General features: G+C 45.0%; 1 protein-coding gene across 2 annotated transcripts; it reads left to right on the top strand.

Annotated features, from left to right (window-relative positions):
- The first annotated feature begins 222 nt into the window (after nt 1-222).
- LOC142255706 (N-formyl peptide receptor 2-like) lies at nt 223-23,177 on the top strand. 2 transcript variants are annotated; one of them, XM_075327159.1, is made up of 4 exons: nt 223-322; nt 693-763; nt 1,515-1,586; nt 20,947-23,177. In XM_075327159.1, the coding sequence occupies exons 3-4, from the start codon at nt 1,528-1,530 to the stop codon at nt 21,926-21,928; spliced, it is 1,041 nt and encodes a 346-aa protein (XP_075183274.1). In that variant the 5' UTR covers nt 223-322; nt 693-763; nt 1,515-1,527; the 3' UTR covers nt 21,929-23,177. The 2 variants fall into 2 exon arrangements, with proteins under 2 accessions (XP_075183274.1, XP_075183275.1); XM_075327160.1 differs by lacking the exons at nt 223-322; nt 693-763 and adding an exon at nt 1,176-1,314.
- Nucleotides 23,178-25,769: the final 2,592 nt, after the last annotated feature.

The following is a 25,769-nucleotide window of genomic DNA, read 5'->3' as shown; positions in this document are numbered from 1 at the left end:
CAGGAACAAGCACTTTTGTATTGAAGTTTTCTCATAATGGACTCAAAGCGCAAATAATTATATGAGTCAAGAAAAAGGATTAAAAATGATATGTATAAAATATGTATAAACCAAAACATCCTAATATTTCAATAATAACTAAATAAATGATATAATCAACAATTATTTTCTACTTTTATAATTATTTGCACTTAGTGGAAGTGTCTGATGGATTGGAGAGTGGAGGAGTGAACATATATACAGGAGCAATGCTGGTTATAGGCAAAGGATCCGCTGCTGTCACTGAGCAATGAGAAGGGAACCTGGAGGAGAAGCAAGGAAGGTAATGACATTTATCTATGTATCTATCTATCTATATCTATCTATCCCTCAATCTATCTATCTATCTATCCATCTATCCATCCCTCTATCTATCTATCTATCCATCCCTCTATCTATTTATCCATCCCTCTATCTATCTATCTATCCATCCCTCTATCTATCTATCTATCCCTCTATCTTTCTATCTATTTATATATCTATCCATCCATCTATCTATCTATCTATCTATCTCTCTATCTATCTTCTATCATTTATTTTTCTTATTAGATTTCTATTTATTACACAACAGTAAGATATTATACCAGCATTGTGCTACTTATTGGATTTCTTACAGTGTATTTGGTCATTTTTTGACTTTTCATTATTTTCAGAGAGAAAAACGACCCTATAATCAGTGTGTGGAGAGGATTGTGCGGACAGATTCCCTTTCGGGCGTCTCCAGGTAGATATTGAGCTGATGGGTTTGGGTGTTATGTCTCGTGTGATGAGTGATAATGATATAACTGTAGTAAGTCATTCCACAGCAGAACATGACGTCTTTATCAGCGGTGGATCCAACTCTCCTTGTAGACATATTTCCAGCTCTTAATATAGGTAGATTTGTGGCCATTGTTCTTGCACTACCATATAAAATAATAAAAAAATAATATTATTCTCTATTTTTTCCTTATTTTGCTCAATGCTAATATTTTTAGATACTGTCACCAAGAACTATACAGCGTGCAGCTCATCTTCCTCCAGCCAGTTTTATATTTTCCCCATAATACTGTATAAGGTGGAGATAAATGTGATTAATATATTACAATACTTACCAGTCTTCTTACTCTGCCATTTCCAGCGCTGCTCCAGTCTACTCCACCATCATGTGACCGCAGTTCTGTCCTGCCGGATCACTCAGCGTCTTCTGTGTGGAGCGGAGGGCACTTTTCAGTGTTTGTCAATGAGACTTGGAGCAAGGCAAGGAAAACTGGAAACAGCAAAAGACGAAGACTGGTCAGTAATGTAATATAATCTCTACACACATTACTGATTGCTGACAGAGGGGACAGTAAAATAAAAAATCGCAGAAATTCGGCAGTGATTGTTAATAAAATTCCACAACTTCTGCTGCACAGAGACGATGATTACATGATAGTCTGTATTATTATTATTATTATTATTATTATTATTATTATCATTTACTTTTCTTGTAGGTGAATCCTCAGAATGGATCCTGGTGATGATAATCTGACCTCATATAATACAACTCTGGACAACAATGACCAGTAAGTTTATATTCCTAATTCTTCATTTCTCTGAGATATCAGTGCAGACTCCATTCACATCTATATCCGAGCCTCCGCCCCGATTACATTAATATTCATAGGGATAAATCAGCTCCACCTGCAGCGCCATTATTCCTACCTTAATGATGGAAACTCTATGTAACCCATCATACCCCTCTACATGTCAGTGTCGTCCATCAGGCGTCAGTGGTGTCTGTGGAGCAGAGGATTCGGCTCTGTATTGTGGCTCCTGTATAATAACACAGATGTGACCGGAGCCAGACATAGACCTTCTCACTGGGTTCATTTATTGGGGAGAGACAGGGGCACAGGGCAAGGTTTATTTAATTTTATTTTTTTGTTAACAAAACAAATGTATAGAAAGCAGCAGACATGCCCAGATCTGTTAAAGCAACAAATAAACGAGTCTGTCTCATCTGAATACATAGATACTAAGATGAGTTAAGCTGGTGTCACACATAACGACGACGACAACGACGTCGCTGCTACGTCACCATTTTCTGTGACGTTGCAGCGACGTCCCGTCGCTGTCGCTGTGTGTGACATCCAGCAACGACCTGGCCCCTGCTGTGAGGTCGCCGGTCGTTGCTGAATGTCCAGCTTCATTTTTTGGTCGTCACTCTCCCGCTGTGACACACACATCGCTGTGTGTGACAGCGAGAGAGCGACGAAATGAAGCGATCAGGAGCCGGCACTGGCAGCTGCGGTAAGCTGTAACCAGCGTAAACATCGGGTAACCAAGGGAAGACCTTTCCCTGGTTACCCGATGTTTACGCTGGTTACCAGCCTCCGCTCTTGCTGCCAGTGCCGGCTCCTGCACTGTGACATGTGGCTGCAGTATGCATCGGGTAATTAACCCGATGTATACTGTAGCAAGGAGAGCAAGGAGCCAGCGCTAAGCAGTGCGCGCGGCTCCCTGCTCTCTGCACTGTGACATGTAGCTGCAGCACACATCGGGTTAATTAACCCGATGTGTGCTGCAGGAGAGCAAGGAGCCAGCGCTAAGCGCGGCTCCCTGCTCTCTGAACTGTGACATGTAGCTGCAGCACACATCGGGTTAATTAACCCGATGTGTGCTGCAGGAGAGCAAGGAGCCAGCGCTAAGCGCGGTTCCCTGCTCTCTGAACATGTAGCACAGCGACCTTATGATCGCTGCTTCTGCTGTGTTTGACAGCTAAGCAGCGATCATAACAGCGACTTACAAGGTCGCTGTTACGTCACCGAAAATGGTGACGTAACAGCGACGTCGTTGTCGCTGTCGTTTAGTGTGACACCAGCTTTAGATCTTCTCTTTATGCGGGTTATCTGTTTAAAATAAAAATGGGAGAGACCTGTCAATCACCTGGGGCTGCACTGAGAACAGCCGGCGGAGGAAGCACCGGACTAATGTCATCTCCACCTTTGATCTTGTTGTGTCGCCCACCGCTCCCCAGGACATTTATCCACTTGCAGGGATGCCGCAGGGACCCACCTTGTTTGGACTTCTGGCAACAGATCAGTCAGGTTTTCTTTATATGGAGTCGTGACGCCACTCTCGGTAGTTTTGCGGTCAGGGGTGGGTGACCGCCACTGCAGTTTAACCCTTTCACGACCGGCCGATTTTTCGCTTTCCGTTTTTTTTTTTCGCCATTCTTTTTCTGAGAGACGTAACTTTTTTATTTTTCAGTCAATATGGTCATGTGAGGGCTCATTTTTTGCGGAACGAGCTGTACTTTTAAATGAAATCATCAGTTTTACCATATTGTGTACTAGAAAATGGCAAAAAAATTCCAAATGCTGAAAAATTGCAAAAAAAGTGCGATAGCACTATGGTTTTTGAGATATTTTATTCACTGTGTTCACTATATGGTAAAACTGATGTGTGGGTGTGATGCCTCAGGTCAGTGCGAGTTCGTAGACACCAAACATGTATAGGTTTACTTTTATATAAGGGGTTAAAAAAAAATCGGAAGTTTGTCCGAAAAAAGTGGCGCACGTTTTACGCCATATTCCGTGACCCGTAGCGTTCTCATTTTTCGGGATCTTAGGCTCAATGACGGCTTATTTTTTGCGTCTCGAGCTGACGTTTTTAACGGTACCATTTTTGCGCAGATGCTACGTTTTGATCGCCTCTTATTGCATTTTGCGCAAAAGTTGTGGCGACAAAAAAACGTCGTTTTGGCGTTTGGAATTTTTTTGCCGCTACGCCGTTTACTGATCAGATTAATTGATTTTATATTTTGATAGATCGGGCGTTTTTGAACGCGGCGATACCAAATATGTGTATATTTTTTATTTTTTTAACCCTTTAATTTTCAATGGGGCGAATGGGGGGTGATTTGAACTTTTAGGTTTTTTTGTTTTTTTTTAATTTTTTAAAACTTATTTTTTTACTTTTTTTTTTATTTTACTAGTCCCCCTAGGGGGCTATTGCGATCAGCATTCCGATCGCTCTGCAGTATCTGCTGATCACAGCTGGAAGGCTGTAAACAGCAGATACGCTGTCTTTCTCTTTTGCTGTGCCCTGGGCACAGCGAAAGTGAAACCAATTCATGTGTAGTACAGGAGTCATCACATGACCCTGTACTACCATGACAACTATCGGGAGTCACGTGATCGCGTCACGTGACTTCCGGTTTCGGCGGTAAGTAAAAACTTTACCGCGATTGCGCTTATAATGGCGCTGTCATGTATTGACAGCGCCATATAAGGGGTTAATCGGCACGAGCAGATAACGATTCTGCTCGTGCCTAGCAGGCACACATCTCAGCTGTGAAAATCAGCTGAGATGTGTGCCGATCGCGGCATGCTGCCGCCGGAGGACCGCGGGCAGTAAGATTATGTCATTTAGGACGTAATTTTACGGCCCGCGGTCGTTAAGGGGTTAATAAGCGTCTGGGGCTGATGGACTTTGCAGTTAGATGGTGTGGCCTCCCAAGAGTGAGGCTGGCCCCAGGTGCTTGGGTGTATGTGCGTAGAACCACAGGTCACAGAAGAACTCACACACAGTCCAGAATGTCTTTCACGGCTTTTACTCACTTTTGGTGGTTTTGTGAGGTAACCCGGACGATGCTGTGGTAGACCAGGGGGAACCAGGTATCCTTGAGGCTGGTCCAGGGGTGACAGTCAACTCGCCTTCCTAACCCTTCTTTTTCGGGATGACCCCTGACTTTAAGTACTGCGGGAATCATCCAGGGAAGTCGCAACTGCCTTTTCTCCCCATTCTGGCCCATTTGCTGGCAGGGTGGACCAAGTAAAGATGGCTTCTTGCCCTATCTCACTTATGGGCCCCATCGTTGCTGCTGATGCTGCGGACTCTGTGTTGGGTGGTGAGGCACATCCAGTACCCTCACCGGCAGGTTTTAGCAGACCACTAAATGGATGTCTGGCTCTAGGGACCTGTCACCCGTGCGGGCCTGGTCTACCAGAAATCCCCGTACTCAACTGCCTCGATTCTTCCTGAGGTGTCTTTCAGGCTGACTACTTGATAGCCGTTCTCCCCCACTGACAGCCACTACACGTGCAGGATCTGACTAGGGACTGCACTCTCTGCTTCCTCACTTCAGACTGGCTCACTCCTTCCTCCCCTCTGTGTCTGACTCTGCAACCTAGCAACCAGCTTCTCTACCGCACCCCATGATTGGATGTGGAGGCCACACCCCCCTCCTGGGTCTGCCCAGGGGTCCCCTCAATGGTATGTGTGAGACCTGGTCACTATGTGTCTGTGTGTTTACACCCTATTCAGCCATCAGGTTTACCTGTTTGCACTCACCCAGCGTGGGTGCAGTACTCAGTGTGGGTGCAGTACTCAGTGGTGCCTGACCAGGTCAGGTGCGCCACATTGTATCTCTACTTGCTCTCAAATGCCGGAGAGGCTCAGAACAATATAGATGTCTGTAATCACACAGCCGGCTGTTCTCTTCTGCCCGTGGTTTGTGCACGACTCCTCTGACACGTTCCCTTTATGACTATAAAATACTTACAGTTTGGGGAAAGTTAACGATAGAAATATTTGTGAGTACGAGCCATTGTGTATCACTCTTATTTCTTGATATACGCCATCTCACATAAGACATAAATTCAAAAAACATCCCTGATAAAGAAGCCGCCATTACCAACTCAAGACCAGATTACCAATGCACTTCAGGATGAAGCTCCCTATGATAAAGGTGGGGCAGCAAAATAGTGATGATACACCTACTCACAACCATCAATTCATGGAGGAGGTGGCTTCTGGTATTAGTTATACAAAGAGATGAAGTTTGCATAGGGAACCAATCAAACAAGTATGTGTGATGCATGGTGTCCAGCTTAAAGCCTATTGATGACACCTATACTATTAGATCAGGCGAGTTGGATAGCCCTATATAAGTACACCCCACAAGGGCATACACCCCAATTCAACCAACCAACAACAGCTGCATCCTGCACAAAGATGAAAGATAAAATGTTGTATGTCCTGTGTGATGCAATTACATAGCGCTGGGCAGCTGCCTGATCTAATATTATGGGTGTCATCAATAGGCTGTGGGCCAGACATTGTGCATCACACATACCGGTGTGACTAGTGCCCTATACAAACTTTACCTGTGTGCATAACTAATAGCAGCAGCTACCTCCTCCATGAATATATAGGTTGTGAGTGGTTGTTTCATCAGTATTTTGCTGTCCCCGCCGTTAATATGGTGCTGTATCCTCTAGTGCATTGCTAATCTGGTCTTATGTTGGCAATGGTCTTTTTGTCTGGGATGTTCTCTGGATATTAAGTTACAGGAATTGCAATTTCACTCATAAACATGGCTGTGGTCACACTAAAGCCTGCTTTACACGTTGCAATTTTGCATACGATCTTGTATGCGATTTGCAATGCCCCCATCGTATGTGCGGCACGTTCAATTTGTTGAATGTGCCACACATACGAGTAACCCCCGTCACACGTACTTGCCCGTCCATACGACCTCGATGTGGGCGGCGAACGTCCACTTCCTGGAGTGGGAGGGACGTTCGGCGTCACATTGACGTCACGCGGCAGCCGGCCAATAGATGCGGAGGGGCGGAGCTGAGCGGGACGTAAACATCCCGCCAACCTCCTTCCTTCCGCATTTTTAGCCGGGAGCCGCAGGAGGCAGGTAAGATCTGTTCATCGTACCCGGGGTGTCACACACAGCGATGTGTGCTACCCCGGGTACGATGAACAATCTGACGTGCAATTCTAGAGAACATACGATGTGTTTGCGATGAACGTTTTACCATTCAATCGCAATCGCACGTAGCTGTCACACACTGCAATGTACCTTACAATGCCGGATGTGCGTCACTTACGACGTGACCCCGCCGACACATTGTAAGATATATTGCAGCGTGTAAAGCGGGCTTAAGGGTATGTGCCCACAATCAAGACTTACTGTGTCCTAAATGTGTTTTGGACGAGTGCCCCCCCAGCAGCGGTCGAACCACTCAGATCCGGGTGTTGCTACTCATGGCTCGAGGGTCTCCGGACCCAGGAGATCGGGGTCACTCCGAAATGTGATGGGGGTTATTTACAGGGGAGTTAGGTAGTTTGTGATGCCACCCGTGGTGTGCAGTAATAGGGAGGGGAGTATCCCGGGGTGATGGAGTGGGGCAGCTAGATGACGTTACCATCCACGGGTAGGGAAAGGCCCTGGGAACCAAGATGGTGGGATGGATTGCAGGAGAGTGCAGGCTCACTGGTAGCAGGGGTTTATCAGTTACTAACTCAGAAGGAAAGCAGACGCAGACAACGTGCTAAACCAAGTCTCTGGGTGCCGCTGCACTCTTGGGGAGCTCGTCCGGGTCCCGTCCCCTGCAGCACTGCCTGGTGGTCTGTAGCCTGCCTCTGTGCACAGAATTTGAAAGTGTTCAGGTGGCCCATAAGCTTGGAGCTTTCCGGACCCCACTCCCTACTATGGGTAGCAGAGAAGCTTGCTCTCAGGAGCTCACGCTTGGGATTTCAGTAGGCTGCTTTGCTTGGAAAGCCCTATCCCCCTCGTTGCGCTAGTGCCCCCAATCTCTGAGCTTCGTGGGAACAGTTAATAAGGGCCCTGTCCTCTGCAGGTTAATGTTACGGGGGGACCGGCAGATTAGGGCCAGGGAGTATATATCCTAATCGCCAGTCGGGGCCCACCGTGCTCCAGATGGCAAAGGAGCTGCTGGCACCTGAAGGTTAGGTGGAGACTATAGAGCGTAATGGCTCTGAGATAACCCAGGAAATCGGTCACGTGTGTAGGGACACGTCAGACCGGAAGACAACCCAGTTAGCATTTCGGTGGAATTGGCGCAACCCCGACCACGTGTGCAGGGAACACGTCAGGCCAGATGGTGACCAGGTCAATAAAGTAAATGTAATTTTATTAGTTATAATCATAAATGTGCAAACAGCAAAGAAGAGGATAAAATCACAAAGGGGTGTGAAGATGCATAGTCAGGATCAACAAAGTAAATGATAATAAGGAATGGCCAGTTGTAATAACATGAATAAAGCAGAGGGGGGATATCAAGGCAAGCACAATAGAAAAAATACATATAAAGTGCATGTGCGTATATACCGTACATGTAATAGCCTGCTCAGGCACCCCCAATGCATAAATATGACATAGTTCAATCCAATAAATGTTACAATAAATACAGAATAAAGTGGCCAATGCGTATTAAAGTGGCCAGTGCATGATCCTGAGAACGCAAAGAAGAGGCTCCCCCATACCCCACCAACGTACGTTTCGCCTATGTGAGCACCGTGCTCAGATTCGGCTTCCTCAGGGAGGGAGAAGGCAGCGCTGCCTTCATGTATATACGCACATGCACTTTATATGTATTTTTTCTATTGTGCTTGCCTTGATATCCCCCCTCTGCTTTATTCATGTTATTACAACTGGCCATTCCTTATTATCATTTACTTTGTTGATCCTGACTATGCATCTTCACACCCCTTTGTGATTTTATCCTCTTCTTTGCTGTTTGCACATTTATGATTATAACTAATAAAATTACATTTACTTTATTGGCACTTCTGACTCCTGTTCTCCTATTTTGACATTGTTAGTTTGAGTCTGTGCAATGGTCTTATTGACCAACCTGGGCTAGAGTTTGCCCAGCATGACTTTTCATACTGCTGTATGGGGGTCCCTATATTTAACCCGGATGGTGACCAGGTAGCGTTGACCAGAAGACCACCACAAAAGCGCCCTGTTGGCCACGTGTGTAGGACACGTCAGGCCGAGCGGTCCTCCGATTAGCGTTTCTGGTCAATATGTGAATGGCCACGTGTGTAGAGGACACGTCAGGCCAAGAAATCACACCAGTAGCGTTGACTGGGAAGCCAAGGAAGATACACACCAAAACTAGGAACACCCTGTTAATGCCACAGGGGTCCTGGGGTACGCTGTCCGTGCGCGTAGGGGGCACAATCAGACAGGTGGTGCAGCAGGTGTGTTGTCCGTGTGCGTAGGGGGCACAATCAGACAGGAGGCGCAGCAGGTACGTTGTCCGTGTGCGTAGGGGGCACAATTTTACAGGAGGCACAGCAGCCGCAGCCCAGTTAACTCCACTAGGGTGCACAAGCAGGACTGGACGGCAGGAGGTGGAAGCCGGCGCCTGACCCTAACGTGCTGAGCCACGGGTGTCTTGGCGTGACAAGCACCGGACGCCTAACCCTACCTACTGCTTCCAAACACAGGCTTATGCCGCAATAAACAACAAGAAATGAATAATTGGGTCCATATTATTAAACACCTATATATATGAAGGGTCACCAAAAGAGAGCACAAAAAGAAGAAAGAGAGACCTTCAACCATACATGATTACCGCACCAATATCATAATAAATCCAGGAAAATTCCATTTCATGATCATAAGGTGCAATTTAATTCACATATAACAATACAATTTACCAATAGATTTAAAGGGATGTCATTTGGACACACAAAGTGCAGAAGTGCCTGTAAAAAATCACACCCAGGGAGGCGTGCCTGAAAAGGCAGATCCAGGGGTTTAATAAACCATAACATGCATGGGGATTATTGTAATTGCAAGCATGCAGTATTCTGTAGTACAACCATTGTATACAATTACATTTCATCAGGTTAGCTGAGCATAAGATAATAACCACTATTCAGCAATCACAGCTCATGATAAAACATGATAACAGAATGGAACATTATCCTTGCATATGGGAAAGTGCATACAGAACAAGCTATTATCTCCATGTATGGAAAGGTGCTGTCACAGCCTGAACCATAGCCATGGCAATTGGGAAACAAAAAGCTCCCTTGTGAATATAAGAGGCTGGACCGGCAGATAGGATAACCTACCACAATAACCCCAGGACCTGGTACAGACACACCACCCTGCACCTCGACGCGTTTCGCTGTCGCTTCGTCGAGGTGCAGGGTGGTGTGTCTGTACCAGGTCCTGGGGTTATTGTGGTAGGTTATCCTATCTGCCGGTCCAGCCTCTTATATTCACAAGGGAGCTTTTTGTTTCCCAATTGCCATGGCTATGGTTCAGGCTGTGACAGCACCTTTCCATACATGGAGATAATAGCTTGTTCTGTATGCACTTTCCCATATGCAAGGATAATGTTCCATTCTGTTATCATGTTTTATCATGAGCTGTGATTGCTGAATAGTGGTTATTATCTTATGCTCAGCTAACCTGATGAAATGTAATTGTATACAATGGTTGTACTACAGAATACTGCATGCTTGCAATTACAATAATCCCCATGCATGTTATGGTTTATTAAACCCCTGGATCTGCCTTTTCAGGCACGCCTCCCTGGGTGTGATTTTTTACAGGCACTTCTGCACTTTGTGTGTCCAAATGACATCCCTTTAAATCTATTGGTAAATTGTATTGTTATATGTGAATTAAATTGCACCTTATGATCATGAAATGGAATTTTCCTGGATTTATTATGATATTGGTGCGGTAATCATGTATGGTTGAAGGTCTCTCTTTCTTCTTTTTATGCCGCAATAAGGCTCTAACATGGAGGTGTGCTCTGTCTGAGCAAATGTGAAGACTGCACCCCTCCATGTTGTCTCCAGCCCCTTTTATAATCTGGGTCCACCCCAAACCCAGGGTGCACCACAATGACACCTCCAGGGACAAACAGCAGAGTGCCATGTCATCAGCGACATCACAAGCGGCCTATCCTGAACCGCCATGTCACTGATAACCTCATGGCAGCCACGCCCCAAACACTTCACCAGTCATCGTCTGACGACCAATGGTGAGGTGTTGTTGTCGTAGGGCTGGGCCTCCGCGAGCCAGTCCGGAGTGGCCACATCATCAGGACACCTGATGCCCTCTGGCCTATCAGGGCCTGCCACCTCACGGACATGCCCAGTGAAGTCCTTCCCGGACTTTGCCTCCAATGCATCAAGTGCCTGAGCATGCTCAGTAGCCTGGACAACAGTCTCAGAAATCAGACTATCAGCCTGAGCATGCTCAGTAGGCACAACACAGGACTTAGACACAGCACGCAGTCCAAGTACCTGTGCAAAGAGGCTTTTCGCACTAAGTGTAGGAGCATGCTCAGTAGCCCAAACCAAGGACTTAGCCTGAGAAATGGCACTATCAGGCTGAGCATGCTCACTAGGCGAAACACTGGACTTAGGCTCCGGCTGGGGTAAATCGGTACACGCATGCGCACTAGCCGCCTCTGCACACTTAGACGTGGAAGTGCAAGCAGCCAGCTGGACGACCCGAGGCACGGCCAAAAACGGCAGCCGGTGCCTGGGCGCAACTGGAACCGCAGCAGGCTGCTTGCGGCTATGGCAGCGCCGATTCGTAACAGTTAATTTCCGGGTTGCTTGAAGTTTCTCCTCGACCTAGGGTCCAGTACCCTGATGTGCTTTCGGCCAGAGACCGGTTATTGGACTGCAGCTGCTGACAGTCCTCGTTGACTAAACCAGCACCAAGTACCAATCTCCCATGACCGGGTCTCCGACTCCTCCGGGTCTAGACCACGATCTGCAACCCAATCCATGTTTTCCTCTGGGAGCTCCAACTCCCAGCTTCCTCGAGCTCCTCACTGCTTGAGGGCTACCACTGTTTTCACTTGTCACCTCTCACCTCCCTGCCTGACCCCTAGGTGGGCGACCCTATTCCAGCTTAGCAGCCCACTGGTGTGCCTGACAGGGTGTGCTGCGAGGTGTGATTACGATTTTTAGATGCTGGTGGAGGCAGCGCTGGATGTTAGGAACCCAGAACCAAGAGGGGTTGAGTCCTGCACTAGGAGAAAAGGAGTGTGCAGTACCCTGTGATGACCTGACTAGTCCAGGGGCATCACAGACACAGCGGGTCCTGACCTGCGAGACCGCATGTATATTCCACAGGAGAACCCAGGAAAATGCAGCTGCTTGTACCCACTATCAGGGCTCAGTGCACTGCGGTCTCTCGCTTGTGTTCTCCCTACAGAGGACGCATTCGAATCCGCAGCAAACAATTGACATGCTGCAGTCTGGAAAGACGCACCACAGCTCAGTGTTTGCTGTGGAAAAACAAGAAATCCCATCCACTATGCTTGTACTGTACAACGCAGCGTTCTGGGTGAAGCTGAAACATGCTGCCACCTAAACACTGCAAACACTGATCGTGGTCATATAATGACCAAAAATATTAAAAAACAGTCAAATACAACTTCTTGCAAAGATATAAAACATTTATCACAAAGTGTTTTAGCAAGAAGTGACATAAAAATTCAACAATTCATCAAATCACAATTATCAGGTTTTTACAGGAAGTCCCTGAGGACAAATCATAGAAGACCAACAAAACACACATGGCAGATATGGGAACAGTTGTTATAATGTTCATCAGCAAACACATGCTCAATGGTTTGTAAATAATTATAATGCAAATGCAAATAGGTTACCAACAATGTGAGACAGTAATAAAAGAGCCCACTTATCCTACATACAAGTGCAAATCATAGATTTCATATATCAGTATTATCCTCCTTTTTTCCATGCTGAAGTGCAAGCCTCAGCTAAATGAGGGTTTCCAAAGAGGAACTCCCACATAGTGTGTTTTACAGAAAATTATAAAAACTTTGAAAGCACTCCTACTAAGCAGTATTCACTCACCCATGGTGGTTTGGGATACCCAAGACAAACGTGCCCCAACGCGCACGTTTTGATATCTTCTTCGGGTGGCCATGGTGTTTCCCTTAGTTCTCTTACAACAAATATATTGTTTTTTAGGGTGTAGTCTAATTATATATATTTGATATGGTGCAATTTTCTGTTCTAATCTGTGTTACTCAAACACTTATCGTGGGCACGCAGTCTTATGCTGCCCTAGACACCAATAAAAACCACTTCAAAGATATTTTTTTTTAAGAAATGAGATGAGATGAAAGTTTATTATGACTTGAGGGCCATAGAATAAACTATTATGTACTAAAGAAAGAGAATGCATAAAATAAAATTGTACTGTGTATATTTATACCTGATTGGTGATTCCGCTGTTGCTCCGGTGTCGGCACTTTGTTGCTCTTATTCAGCCTCATTCACACATCAGTGCGTACATGAAAAATGTTACTGATGTCATCAGTGAGTCCATTTTTATTATCAATGTGTCATAAATGTTTTTTGCAGATGGATAAATAATTAATTAATTAATGTATTAATATATTACAAAGCTTGTCCTATACTTTGTAATATTAAACTGGAGAGCACACAAACTGATGCCATACGTGTACTATGCGTGTTGTTCATAGACCCAACCATCCTGCCTGAAAAACATAGACGTGAACAGCAGTATAGAATATAATGGGTATGTGTTGTATCATTGAAAAAAAAAGAGATATAACACATCCGTGCCACACGGACGTCTGCATGAGATCTTAGGCTGTGCGCACACAATGAGTTTTTGACAAGGTTTTAACACTACATATTTTCTCTGCATTAAAAAAACAACATCGTACAGTTCCAGTGTTTGTATTATATTCATTGTAAACTGACCTGCGGTACCAGTTTTAAAACCAGAACATGAGAAATTCTCTGGCGGGTACACTGGACTTTATGTGCAGGATTTCCGCAATTAAAGCATGCATATATAGAAACACACCAAAAACACATGTACTGCATTTTTCGGTTTATAAGACGCACAGGATTATAAGACGCACCCCAAATTTAGAGGAAAAAAAAGTGAAAAAAATGAGATCCATCTTATAATCCTATTGTGTTTTACCGGAGGGGGGCAGTATCGGTGGTGGAGCGGGGTCACAGGAGGCAGGAGCGGTGAAGGGGCAGGATGATGAATCGTGTGGTGCTGTGAGTGTCACAGAAGCTGTCACAGAAACTGTCAGTGGTGGTAGCTGTGCTGGGGCAGTTGTGCTGGTGCTGAGGTGGCTGTGGTGAGCAGCTGTGCTAGTGTTGGGGCAACTGTGCTAATGCTAGGGCACCTGTGCTGGGGCTGGGGCAGATGTGCTGGGGCTGCAGCGGCTTTGTAGGGTCTGCAGCTGCTGCTGGTGGCGGCGGCTTGAAATGATGGAGCCTGGAGTCGGCACGTGCGCACATTGAGGTCTCAGCTCAATGACATGCCAAAATCTCAGCTGCACACACGCCACCTCCAGATGCCATTTTTCTAAAGTTTGCTGCGGCGAGATCAATGGGCCAGAGGTGGCGCGTGCAGAGATGAGATCTTGAGCCGCATGCTCCTTCTGCACATGTGCCGACTCCAGGTGCCATTATTTGAATCCCTCACCATTGCAGCTCCAACCCAGCCACCGCCACAGACCCTGCAGAGCCACCACAGTTGCTGCACAGCCACTGCAGCCTTTGTACAGTTGCTGTAGTCACAGCCGCAACAAACCCAGCTGCAGCAGCCCCAGCCCAGCTGTCATAGCACCAGCTCAGTCATCACAGCCCCAGCCCAATCACCGCAGCCCCAGCCTGGCTGCCGCAGAACATGTGCAACCACCGCAGACCCTGAACAGCTGCCGCAGCATTGCCCCTGCCTCCCATTACCCCTCTCCACCACTCCTCAGTATGCTACATTTGGATTACTAGACACACCCCTCCCTTTTCTCCCAAATTTTTGGGAGGAGAAGTGCATGTTATAATCTGAAAAATACAGTAAACTGCACATGATAATGTCAATACAGTTTTGTCAAAGGAAAATACCAGGAAGAATCAAAGACAAAGCAGCTGTATTTAAAGCCTGACACACCAAAAAGAGACAAAAACCACAGCATCAAAAACATGAAAAACACATATTACCCAATTTACATATTGGCTGCAGAAAAGGTGTTGAAAATTAGGAAAATCAAAAACTTACGAAAAGCTCATTGTAGGAAAGTACTTTTAATGTCTTATGAACTGAGAAACTGATTGGCTGGAACAGTCATTTGCACATGTGCAGTAAAGCGCACCACCATTTTAAGGCTATGTACCCACGAGGAAAGTGTCCTGCGGATATACCTGCAGGACATTCCTCAGGACCTCCCTGAAATCCGCAGCACAACTTTGTCTGTTTTCATGCTGCAGATGTATTGTGGAATGTCCTGTGGATATATCTGCAGGACATTACGCAGGAGCTCCCAGAAATCCGCAGCACAACTTTGTCTGTTTTCATGCTGCAGATGTATTGTGGTCATTCTGCATTGAGGATACAGTACCATGGCTTCAGATCTGCATCCTCAATGCAGAACAAGTGCTGGATTTCGGGGATTTCATACTTACCTCCATCACGCAGCACTTCACTTTCTGGCCGTGTCTGTCTGCACTCTGCAGGAGAAGGTAGGCGGGCCTGAACCAGCTCCAGCTGTCACATGACTGGAGCTCGTGCAGGCCCCGCCCACCTCCTGCTTCTGGCTCCACCGCGCTCCTTTTCACCGTAGGAAGTGACTCCGGTGTCTTCAATCAAGGCAGGTAAGTATAGGATTGAGAGGAAAAATCCGCCAGAATAACTAACATTCTGTAGATTTTTTCGCAGGAAAATCCGCACTATTTCCGCTGCCGAAAAAAACACAGCATGGGCAAAGAAGTTCCAAAAATGCCATAGAGATGGCTGGGGACTCCCTGTACTGCGAATTTTTGAGAAATCCTTGGAATTTCCGCAAAAATATCGTGGGAAATTCCGCAAATTTTCCGCTGCGTGGGCACATAGCCTAAAAGAAAAAAGGTGATGACACTGGAGCAGCTGGAGAATTGCCAGGGAAGTGAAAACAATACATGTATATATACATTGCTCCTAACCGTCCTAGATTCTACAGGACTGTCCCAATTTGAGGGCTCAGTCCTGCTGTTCCATCATGTCATTGCTTTTGTCTCAACTTCCTTACTCTCTTCACCAGCTCCTTAGCTCCTCCTCCTCCTCGGCGATCAAGGCCTGAATCTCACTGCATTAACGTCTTTATGAACAAGGATGTACTGGTACGTCCAAGGTTGCCTCCCTTTGGTTACCATGGGCTCCGATGGTGAGTCAGTGGTAATCCCTGCATATTTCTGTTGATCTAATCAGCAGAGATGTGTGGCTATTGGTGCCAGTGGATCGGAGATCAACCTTTGCCTGTTAACCCACTAGATAACGCTGTTAAATATTGACAGCACAATGTAAGTTGCTGCATCAGCAGACCCGTCACGCTATCACGAGGTGCCAATATGTTGCCAAAATGACCCCTGACGCTACCATGACTCATTTCCTATGAGAGCCGACAGAGCACCAGGACTAAGAGGATATGAGCATTTCTGCTGACCATAGCGGTGCCATTCTAATCAGCAAAAATGCACAGGTGATCAGGCTGAGCAGGCATAAAGCCTCTTAGGGGACTAGTAAAATAAAAAAATGTAAAAAAAATTCTTAAAATATGAAAAATACAATAAATAACTTAAAAGGTCAAAACAACCCCCCAATTCACTCCATGGAAGATAAAACAGTTACATTTTTTATAAAAAAACCCAAATCTTTAGTATCACCATGTTCCGAAATGCCAGATCTATCAAAATCTAAAAACAATTTATCTGATTGGTAAATGATGTGGTGAACAAAAAATTCCAAATGCCAAAATTAAGTTTTTTGGTCACAGCAATTTTTTTTGTAAAATTCAATAAAAGGTGATCAAAATAAAGCATCTGCACAAAAATGGTATAATTAAAAATGCCAGCTCAAGACACAGAAAATGAGCCATCATTGAGCCCCAGATCCCAAAAAATGAGAATGCTACAGGTCTTGGAAAATGGCGACAAAAGCACAATTATTTTTTGGACAAAAATCAGAATTTTTTTTCACCCCTTAGATAAAAGTAAATGTATACATGTGTAATATCTCCAAACTTGTAGCAATGTGAGGCATCATATAGACGCATGAGTTTTATCACATAGTGAATACAGTGAATAATAAACCCCAAAACAATTGTGCAATTGCATTTTTTTTTTTGCAATTTTGACTGCACTTGGATCTTTTTCCCATTTTCCAGTACACTAAATGGTAAAACTCCTGATTTCATTAAAAATTACAACTCATCCTGCAAAAAAATGAGCACTCAGATGGCAATATTGAAAGGAAAAATAAAAACAATACGGCTCCTGGAAGAAGGGAGGAAAAAACGAAAATGAAAGCAAAAAAATTGCCCAGGTGTAAAGGGGTTAATATAACCATCATCCTTCTTCTCCGGTCTCCCTAAGAATTGAAATCTCATCTTCCCTATTTGCAGGTGGTAGCCATATCTGTGAGCCACAGCCCACACAAAAGAGGACAGGAGAATTTGATAATCTTGATCTATATTGCAGACAGTGAACACAGAAGCAGATTATACAGGTACATAGAGATACATCTGTACATAGCACAGTATATCTATGTCACTGTATCTACAGGTGAAGAAAAACTCAGATTTTTTTGCTTCTTTAAAACTACTAAAAATATTGAGAAGCAATTACAATAATGTGATCTATTGAGTTTGCATTATTTTATATGGCGGACTATGGAGTGCATTTTTGTAAATGGAGGACTATGGGAGTCTGCATTATTTTATATCCCTCCATAGCCTCTATATACAGTCTCTATATCTAGTACATCACTCCTTATTCCTTGTATATAGGCCCCATATGCAGTACATGCCTCCCCTTCTGTATACAGCGTCCATAAGCAGTACATGATTTTCAGCCCCATGTGCAGTAAATCATTCCTTAACCCACTTCATCCACATCGCTGGGAAACATCTCGCACCTGCTCAGAGAACTTTCAGGTGTTCCTATGTTTTCGGCTCTGCCCACAATAGGGCAGAGTGACGTGTGCCTGCGCGAGCCAGGAATATGTCTGCGCAGGAGCGAGATTTTGCTCACCTACATGGCTAGTGCTTGAGGCGTCATCCACGTCAATCAGCACAAGAGGACAGGAAAAGAAGGCCCGGACAATTTACATACATGGAGGGAGATTTTATAAAGGTATTTGTGCGGTCTAAAAGGAAGGTCAGGGGATAACGTGCACGTTTATAGAATGCAGCACAGGCGCTGCTTAAGGTGCTAATTTTAGTTTAGAATGTCAAAATCTGGTGACAGGTTCCCTTTAAGTGGAATCACATAGCCGAACATATATGAACAAATATGTCACCAGGGCTGCATGGCTGCAGTAGCTTTGTGTTGCTGTAGCCATGCAACTGCAGAAAGTTTGGCTCTACGCAGCCGTAGCAGTGTAATTTATCCGCGCAGACGCTGTTGTGCATTGTGTTGTAAAGGCTGCGCAGCTGTAGAGTTCTTGCTCAGATGTTGTCTGACTTGCGCAGCTGCAGATTAGTGATCATGATGTACCCTCCACGTCACACACTCACACTACTGAGCTAACCACTTTCAGATTTATTTATCTGAGTATGGGCGCCTGTATTACGCACCTGGTAGAGTTCATGTCTTTATTATTTGTACATATAAGAAGCGTTCTCTGACCACAGCCCTTCTTTTTACCCTTCATAAAGCCGCACTGCAGGTGATGATCTACATAGGATGATCCTCACCATTATATTCCTCCAGGTTCTGGCTCACACTTCTTCTTCTGCCTTTGGTTTGGTGTGTTGCCCCCTCTATGTCTATCTTCCATAGTGTGGCCACACTCTTCTAGTTTTGGTTTATGCATTTATTGCTTTACATTGTGTTGCACTTGTTCTTCTATCTCTCCTATTTATTGCTCCACTATTGCTACCATAAATTTGTTGCTGCGTTATCCATATATTCAACTCCAAGAGGTGGAAGCTGATAGTATTATCCTATTTGTGTGTTTTTACTCCAATTATTCAGTGATTTCTTCCTAATCCATGTGTTACCACACTTTATACCGATCACTAGGGATTATTGAATACCTGTAATATTCGGCTTTGCGAATATTTTCTGAATAGGTCGCCGCTATTCAACTATTCGCAAATATTCGATGCGCAATGTAAGTGACTCGCCCACCCCAGGGTCTTAGGTGACTTGGTGTTGGGTCAGACTAGTCTGGGGTAGTCAGCGGTGGCGGGGCCCGACTCCATGACCCTGGCAGAGTCAATTAAAATGGCTGATGGATGGGGTTTGGTAATAAAGTTAATATTAAAATTAATGATGTCATCTGTGGTAATTTGCAACTATGGAGCCGCAGCTGCTGGAAGGGATCTCCGGGGCTGGTGTTATGGCAGCTGAGGTGTTTCTTGCTCTTCGCAGGAAGAGCGGGTAACCCGGGGCAACCGTTGGTGCTTGGTAACGTCTATGGTGTTGATTGAGGAGGTGCAGGACAAAACAGACGACACAGGGCTTGCAGCCAAGATGTTTTACTCATTGTTCATTCATGCCCGCAGAGTGCCGGTTTCCACCATGATGGGCTCCAGATGATCCCCAACTCCTCGGATCCCAGTGCCAGTTGTGACTCGGTGAATTCTGCTCTCATGCACCTCTTTGTTACTAGTGGGTCCCCGTAGCCTGTAGCTTTCGAGGGCCCCTGTTTGGCCTTCGTTGTCAAAAGTCCAGGTCCGGTCGCAGGCAGCGCAAACCTTCCAATGGGCTGTATCTCTGTACCAATACCCAGGCCTTGAGTCTGCTGCTGTGCTTCAGACACTATGGTGGGCCGAGAAACATGCAATCTTCTCTCCCTGTAGATTTATTAGGTGGGCTTGAAGCGTCCCCTAATCTAGGGCTCTACACCCTGTCAGTGTTCGGTCCTGGTAGTAGTCACACTCTACTTCCCTGCGACCGTACTCCTCCTTTCACCGTAGTCACTAGTCAGCTCTGACTGGAGCAGAATGGGGGTTGTCAGCTGTCCCCTCACTTCTCCTCAGACCGACCACTCTTCATACCTGACTGGATCTTTCCTTCAACTGCCATTCTCCTGACAGACTTTCTGACAGACTGGAACTGGTAGTTCAAACCAGTTCTCCTCCTCCACTCCCTCTCTCTGTCTGACTGAACTCCTCCCCTGCTGCTCTTTTCAGCTCCTAACTGAGGGGGGGAAGGTGGCTGCTCATATGCACCATGTGGGATTGTGTGTGTGTAATCCCAAGGAGGAAGTTATTCCTGTACCCTTGGTGGGGGGTACAGCCATCTGTGGCTACCTGGTTTTGCCAGGGTGTCACATAAGTCTATGGGAAACTGAATAACAACTATTCGATCTTCCTATAGACATACATTGCACATTGAATATTTGCCTAGAGGCCACCTATTTGTTGGATATTCGTAAAGCCGAATATTTGAGGTATTCGATCATCCCTACCTATCACCTTTATGGCTGCTCACAGATACTGATGATAATATTCTGATCTGTGAGGTTATACTGTATTCAGACACTTTGTTATTGTAGTGACCTCTCTCCATACAAGTGTTTTACATTCCCTCCTTTATTATAACATCTCCAGCAGATTGTGGCTGAATTGTATTTTATTGTCGTTTTATACTGAATTGCTATTGTAAATTAGCATTCTCTACATCTCTTATTTTAAATGTAAGTCTTTACGGGTTCATTTTATATATATATATATATATATATATATATATATATATATATATATATATATATTAGTTGCTCCTGGTCCTCTGTGCATACTTACTGCATAGCTGTAATATAAAGGTGCAGCTCCGCAGGGGCAGGGTCAGGGCCGCCGGCTGCTTCAGCATTGCTGTACATTGTATCACGTCTGTAGTCACAGCACAGCCGCATATTACAGATTGTGATCAGACCATAAGGGATTGTGATGACAGTACAGTGCGGCTGAGGCACCTGGAGGACGTGCAGCACTGAACAGTTACTAAAGACAGGCCCGGGGGGCATCTCCCCTTCTACCACCCCTCTCCCCGGGTGAGGCCTCCCCGGCAAGCCAGACATTTATGAAAACATAAATTGTTATCTATTATAACGTCTACCCCATCTTGTCTCCTCAGGTCATCTGATGGTTATGACGATTATTATTATGATAACATTTTACACAAGACGACAATTACAATATATAGCATTGCTTTTGTTCTCGGGATTATCGGTAATGGATTAGTCATCTGGATTGCCGGATTCAGGATGAAGAACACAGTCAGTGCCGTGTGGTTCCTCCACCTGGCCATCGCGGACTTCCTGTGCTGTGCGTCTCTGCCTCTGAGGATTCATGAGTGGGCTGTATATTTCTCAATCACCTCATACATCAGTTTATCAATATTTGCATATTGCACAGCAAACATTTTTCTCTTTAATATAAACATGACCTCCAGTGTTCTCCTCCTGACGGCCATGAGTATTGACCGCTGGGTGTCCGTCATGTGGCCATTCTGGGTCAAAGTTCATAGAACCTGTAATGTGGTGAGAATCTCTGCAGCGATCATCTGGGGGCTGAGCCTCATTGTAGCGGGTGTACTGTATTACGTGTATACATACCATGTAGGTGATAGAAATGAATGGTGTATATATTTTGACTATACAATTCCTTATAACCCAGAGTTATATCACACCATGCAGCTGATCAGATTAGTTATAATGTGTGTGATTCCTTTTCTCATCATCGTCACCTCTTATGTCACCATTTTCTACAAAATTAGAAAAAGTAAGAGATCCCAGAGATCTCAGAGATCCTCCAGGATCATCACCGCTGTTATATCGTGTTTCTTCATCTGCTGGTTTCCATATTACATCCTCCCACTAATACCCGTTGATGACATACATTACTTTCTAGTCTTTATTATACACACTATTGCTACCAGCCTGGCTTGTGTTAACAGTTGCATGAATCCAATCATTTATGTATTTATGGGACCGGGATTCCGACAAGGTTTCTTCAGATCCATCCCCGCCAGGGTAGAAAGAGCCTTAAGTGAACATCCTAATGACCTGTGCAGAGAAGGAGAAGATGCGGGAAATACTCGCTCTACTGATGTGTAATATATATTCCTGGTATCTCCTGTATGTGACACCTATTAACTAGAGATGAGCGAACCGGTCCCGGTTCGGCTCGAGGCCGGTTCGCCGAACGGGGGTCCCGTTCGAGTTCGGCTCGTCGAACGTTCAACGAACCGAACTCGAACGTATAGGCTACAATGGGAGGCAATCACAAACACATAAAAATGCATTATAAATGTACACATACAGTTAATAAACATTGCCATAACACTTACCGGTCCTCGCGATCCCTTCTGCACTCTGTCTCCTGCTGCTATTCCATCCGATGATCGCTTAATCCTCCCGGTGACCTGCACTGCCAGCAGAGATGCAGGACCTATCGTGACGTCAAAATAGCCATGTGACCAGTCACGTGGTTATTATCTCATTGGCTACAGACTGGTCACATGACTATGACACGTCATGTAGGACCTGCGAGTGCATCTCTCCGGTACACGGTGCACATATGTGTATCGCCGTGTACCGGCGACATGCTCTAGCACACGGTCGACTCCCCGTTCCGTTAGGGACCGGCTGACACAGCCGGTCATTAACGGAGATCACCGTTGCCATAGCAACGCAGTTAGCGGTGATGTCACCGCTAACCGCGGCTCCGAGAGCACCGTTGCTATGGTAACGCGTCTGTCAGCGTTACCGCTGTTACCGCTGACAGCCAGCACTGATCACTCATGGAGTGAAGGCTGCACGCTGCTTCCCGATTGTAGTGAGGATTGTAGTGGGGATGGAGGTTCCCCAGCCCCAAGTGATGAGCTGGTGAACCTCATCCTCACTACAATCGTCACTACTACTACACTAGAAAGAAAGAAGACAGAAGAGCAGGATCGTGGAGGGCTGACAGGGGGTAATAAAGATGGAGTCTCTAATGTGTCTGTGTATTTATTTCTATTAAAGTATTTTTTCTCTGTGTGGTGTTTTTTTTAACCCTTTATTGGAGATTCTTAATGGCCGGGTCAAACGTGCCTGACATTAAGAATCTCTGGCTTAATACTGGCTAGTAAAACAAAGCCAGTATTAACTCATAATTACCCAACAAGCCACCCGGCTCCAGGGCTGTTGGAAGAGTTGGATACAGCGCCAGATGATGGCGCTTCTATGAGAGCGCCATTTTCTGGGATGGCTGCGGACTGTAATTCGCAGCAGAGGAGCCCAGAAACCTCGGGCTAACCTGTGCTGCGGATTCCAATCCCCAGCTGCCTAGTTGTACCCGGCTGGACACAAAAATGGGGCGAAGCCCACGTCATTTGTTTTTTAATTATTTCATGAAATAAGTGAAATAATTAAAAAAAAACGGGCTTCCCTATATTTTTGGTTCCCAGCCGGGTACAAATAGGCAACTGGGGGTTGGAGGCAGCCCGTGGCTGCCTGCTGTACCTGGCTAGCATACAAAAATATGGCGAAGCTCACGTCCTTTTTTTTGTAGTTTTTTGGCAAAAAAAATAAAAAATGCTTCCCTGGATTTTCCATTGCCAGTGAAGGTAACACCAAGCAGTGGGGGTTAGCAGCCAGTAGCTGCTTGGATTACCCTTAGCTAGCAATACAAAAAATGCAGCAGGAGCCCATATATATTTTTTTTAATTATTTATTTAAATAACTAAAAACAAAATGGGCTTCCCTGTATTTTGATTGCTGGACATCACAGTGCTGTAAAAATAAATCTTTAAAAAAATGACGTAGCGCTCCGCGGTATTTTTGATTCTCAGCGCAGATAAAGCAGACAGCTATGGGTTGCCACCCCCATCTGCCTGCCGTTACCTTGGTTGGCAATCAAAATACAGGGAAGCCCATTAATTTTTTCTATTTAAAAAATAGTTAAAAAAAAATGACGTTGGGTCCCCCCATTTTTGATAGCCAGCTAGGGTAAAGCAGACGGCTGTAGCCTGAAAACCACAGCTGGCAGCTTTACCGTGGTTGGGGATCCAATGTGGAGGTCCCCTCAGGCTCTTTTTTATAATTATTTTATAAATATTAATAATTACACAATAAAAGTAGGGTCCCCCCCCAAATTGGATCACCAGCCAAGGTAAAGCGGACAGCTGTGGTCTGGTATTCTCAGGGTGGGAAGGTCCATAGTTATTGGGCCTTCACAGCCTAAAAATAGCAGGCCGCAGGCACCCCAGACGTGGCGCATCCACTAGATGCGCCAATCCTGGCGCTTCACCCCAGCTCATCCCGTGCCCTGGTGCAGTGGCAAACGGGGTAATAAATCGGGTTGATACTAGCTGTAAAGTCACCTGAGATCAAGCCCAGCAGTTTGTGATGTCATGGCGTCTATTAGATACCCAACATCATAAACTGTCAGTACTAACAAAAACAAAAAATCGACAAAAGAAATTTATTTGAAAAAACAGTCCCCAAAACATTTCCTCTTTCACCAATTTATTGTAAGAAAAAAAATAAAGGGGTCCCACGGCGACTCTGGACCGTCTAGAATATGGGGGGGAGACACTCAGGGAACGTATCCCCCATTTTCTAGGAGTGCGGACCCTTCATGTGAGGAGTGTGGGTGCAATGAATCTGCACTCACTCTCCCCGGGTCCACAGCAGCAGAGTCCATGTCGTAATGGTTGCTACCAAAGCTGCAATGCCCTGCTCATGAGGTAAGGGCATGCCTAATCAGGAGAACTACTGTAGAGGAAGCTCTGCTCACTGGTATATAGGTGCTCAGAGGTAATAATAGATAAAATTAGTGAGTAACCTCGGCACTCTAAATCTCCCAGACTAAGTCAGTAAGTCACAACGGATAGTAATGCAAAATCACTCTTTATTGGTCCGTATTAAGAAAAAAAATTTTTTCATAAGCATATATGTTTTTGTCCAAAACAAGTTACAAATGACGTTTCGGCCTGAGCCTTCGTCAGATTGGACTTATCTGCTTGTAATCATGAAAAATGACAATAATCAGTATCACATAAGAGTGAGAGAACAATAACATAAACTCGAACAATGTAGAGGTACAATTGGGATGCAGCAAAAAAATTGCAACACAGCAAGAAATGAAACACATGATACAAATGTCATAATACAGTACAAGGACAATATAGTAATGACAAATATGGGGTCAGAGTAGACTTAGACAGCTCTGGTACGAAAGAGATGTCAATCATAAAGTAACATGTGCAGTAGGTGTAGAGCTACAGTATGCATGGCAGAGCTAATGGGTAGACCGACCATAGAAAAAGAACAGAGAAAAAGTGGAGAAAAAGTGGAAAATAAGTGGAGAAAAAGTGGAGAAAAAGTGGAGAAAAAGTGGAGAAAAAGTGGAGAAAAAGTGGAGAATAAGTGGAGAAAAAGTGGAGAAAAAGTGGAGAAAAAGTGGAGAATAAGTGGAGAAAAAGTGGAGAAAAAGTGGAGAAAAAGTGGAGAAAAAGTGGAGAAAAGTGGAGAAAAAGTGGAGAAAAAAATGGAGAAAAAGTGGAGAAAATGTGGAGAAAAAGTGGAGAAAAAGTGGAGAAAAAGTGGAGAAAAAGTGGAGAATAAGTGGAGAAAAAGTGGAGAATAAGTGGAGAAAAAAATGGAGAAAAAGTGGAGAATAAGTGGAGAAAAAGTGGAGAAAAAGTGGAAAATATGTGGAGAAAAAGTGGAGAATAAGTGGAGAAAAAGTGGAGAAAAAGTGGAGAATAAGTGGAGAAAAAGTGGAGAAAAAGTGGAGAAAAAGTGGAGAATAAGTGGAGAAAAAGTGGAGAATAAGTGGAGAAAAAGTGGAGAAAAAGTGGAGAAAAAGTGGAGAAAAAGTGGAGAAAAAGTGGAGAAGAAGTGGAGAAATTGGATCACCAGCCAAGGTAAAGCAGATAGCTGGGGCCTGATATTCTCAGACTAGGGAGGT

The sequence above is a fragment of the Anomaloglossus baeobatrachus genome, chromosome 11, assembly GCF_048569485.1.
Source record: "Anomaloglossus baeobatrachus isolate aAnoBae1 chromosome 11, aAnoBae1.hap1, whole genome shotgun sequence".
NCBI classification, from domain to species: Eukaryota; Metazoa; Chordata; class Amphibia; order Anura; family Aromobatidae; genus Anomaloglossus; species Anomaloglossus baeobatrachus.
This window is presented reverse-complemented; position numbering and strand designations above follow the sequence as displayed.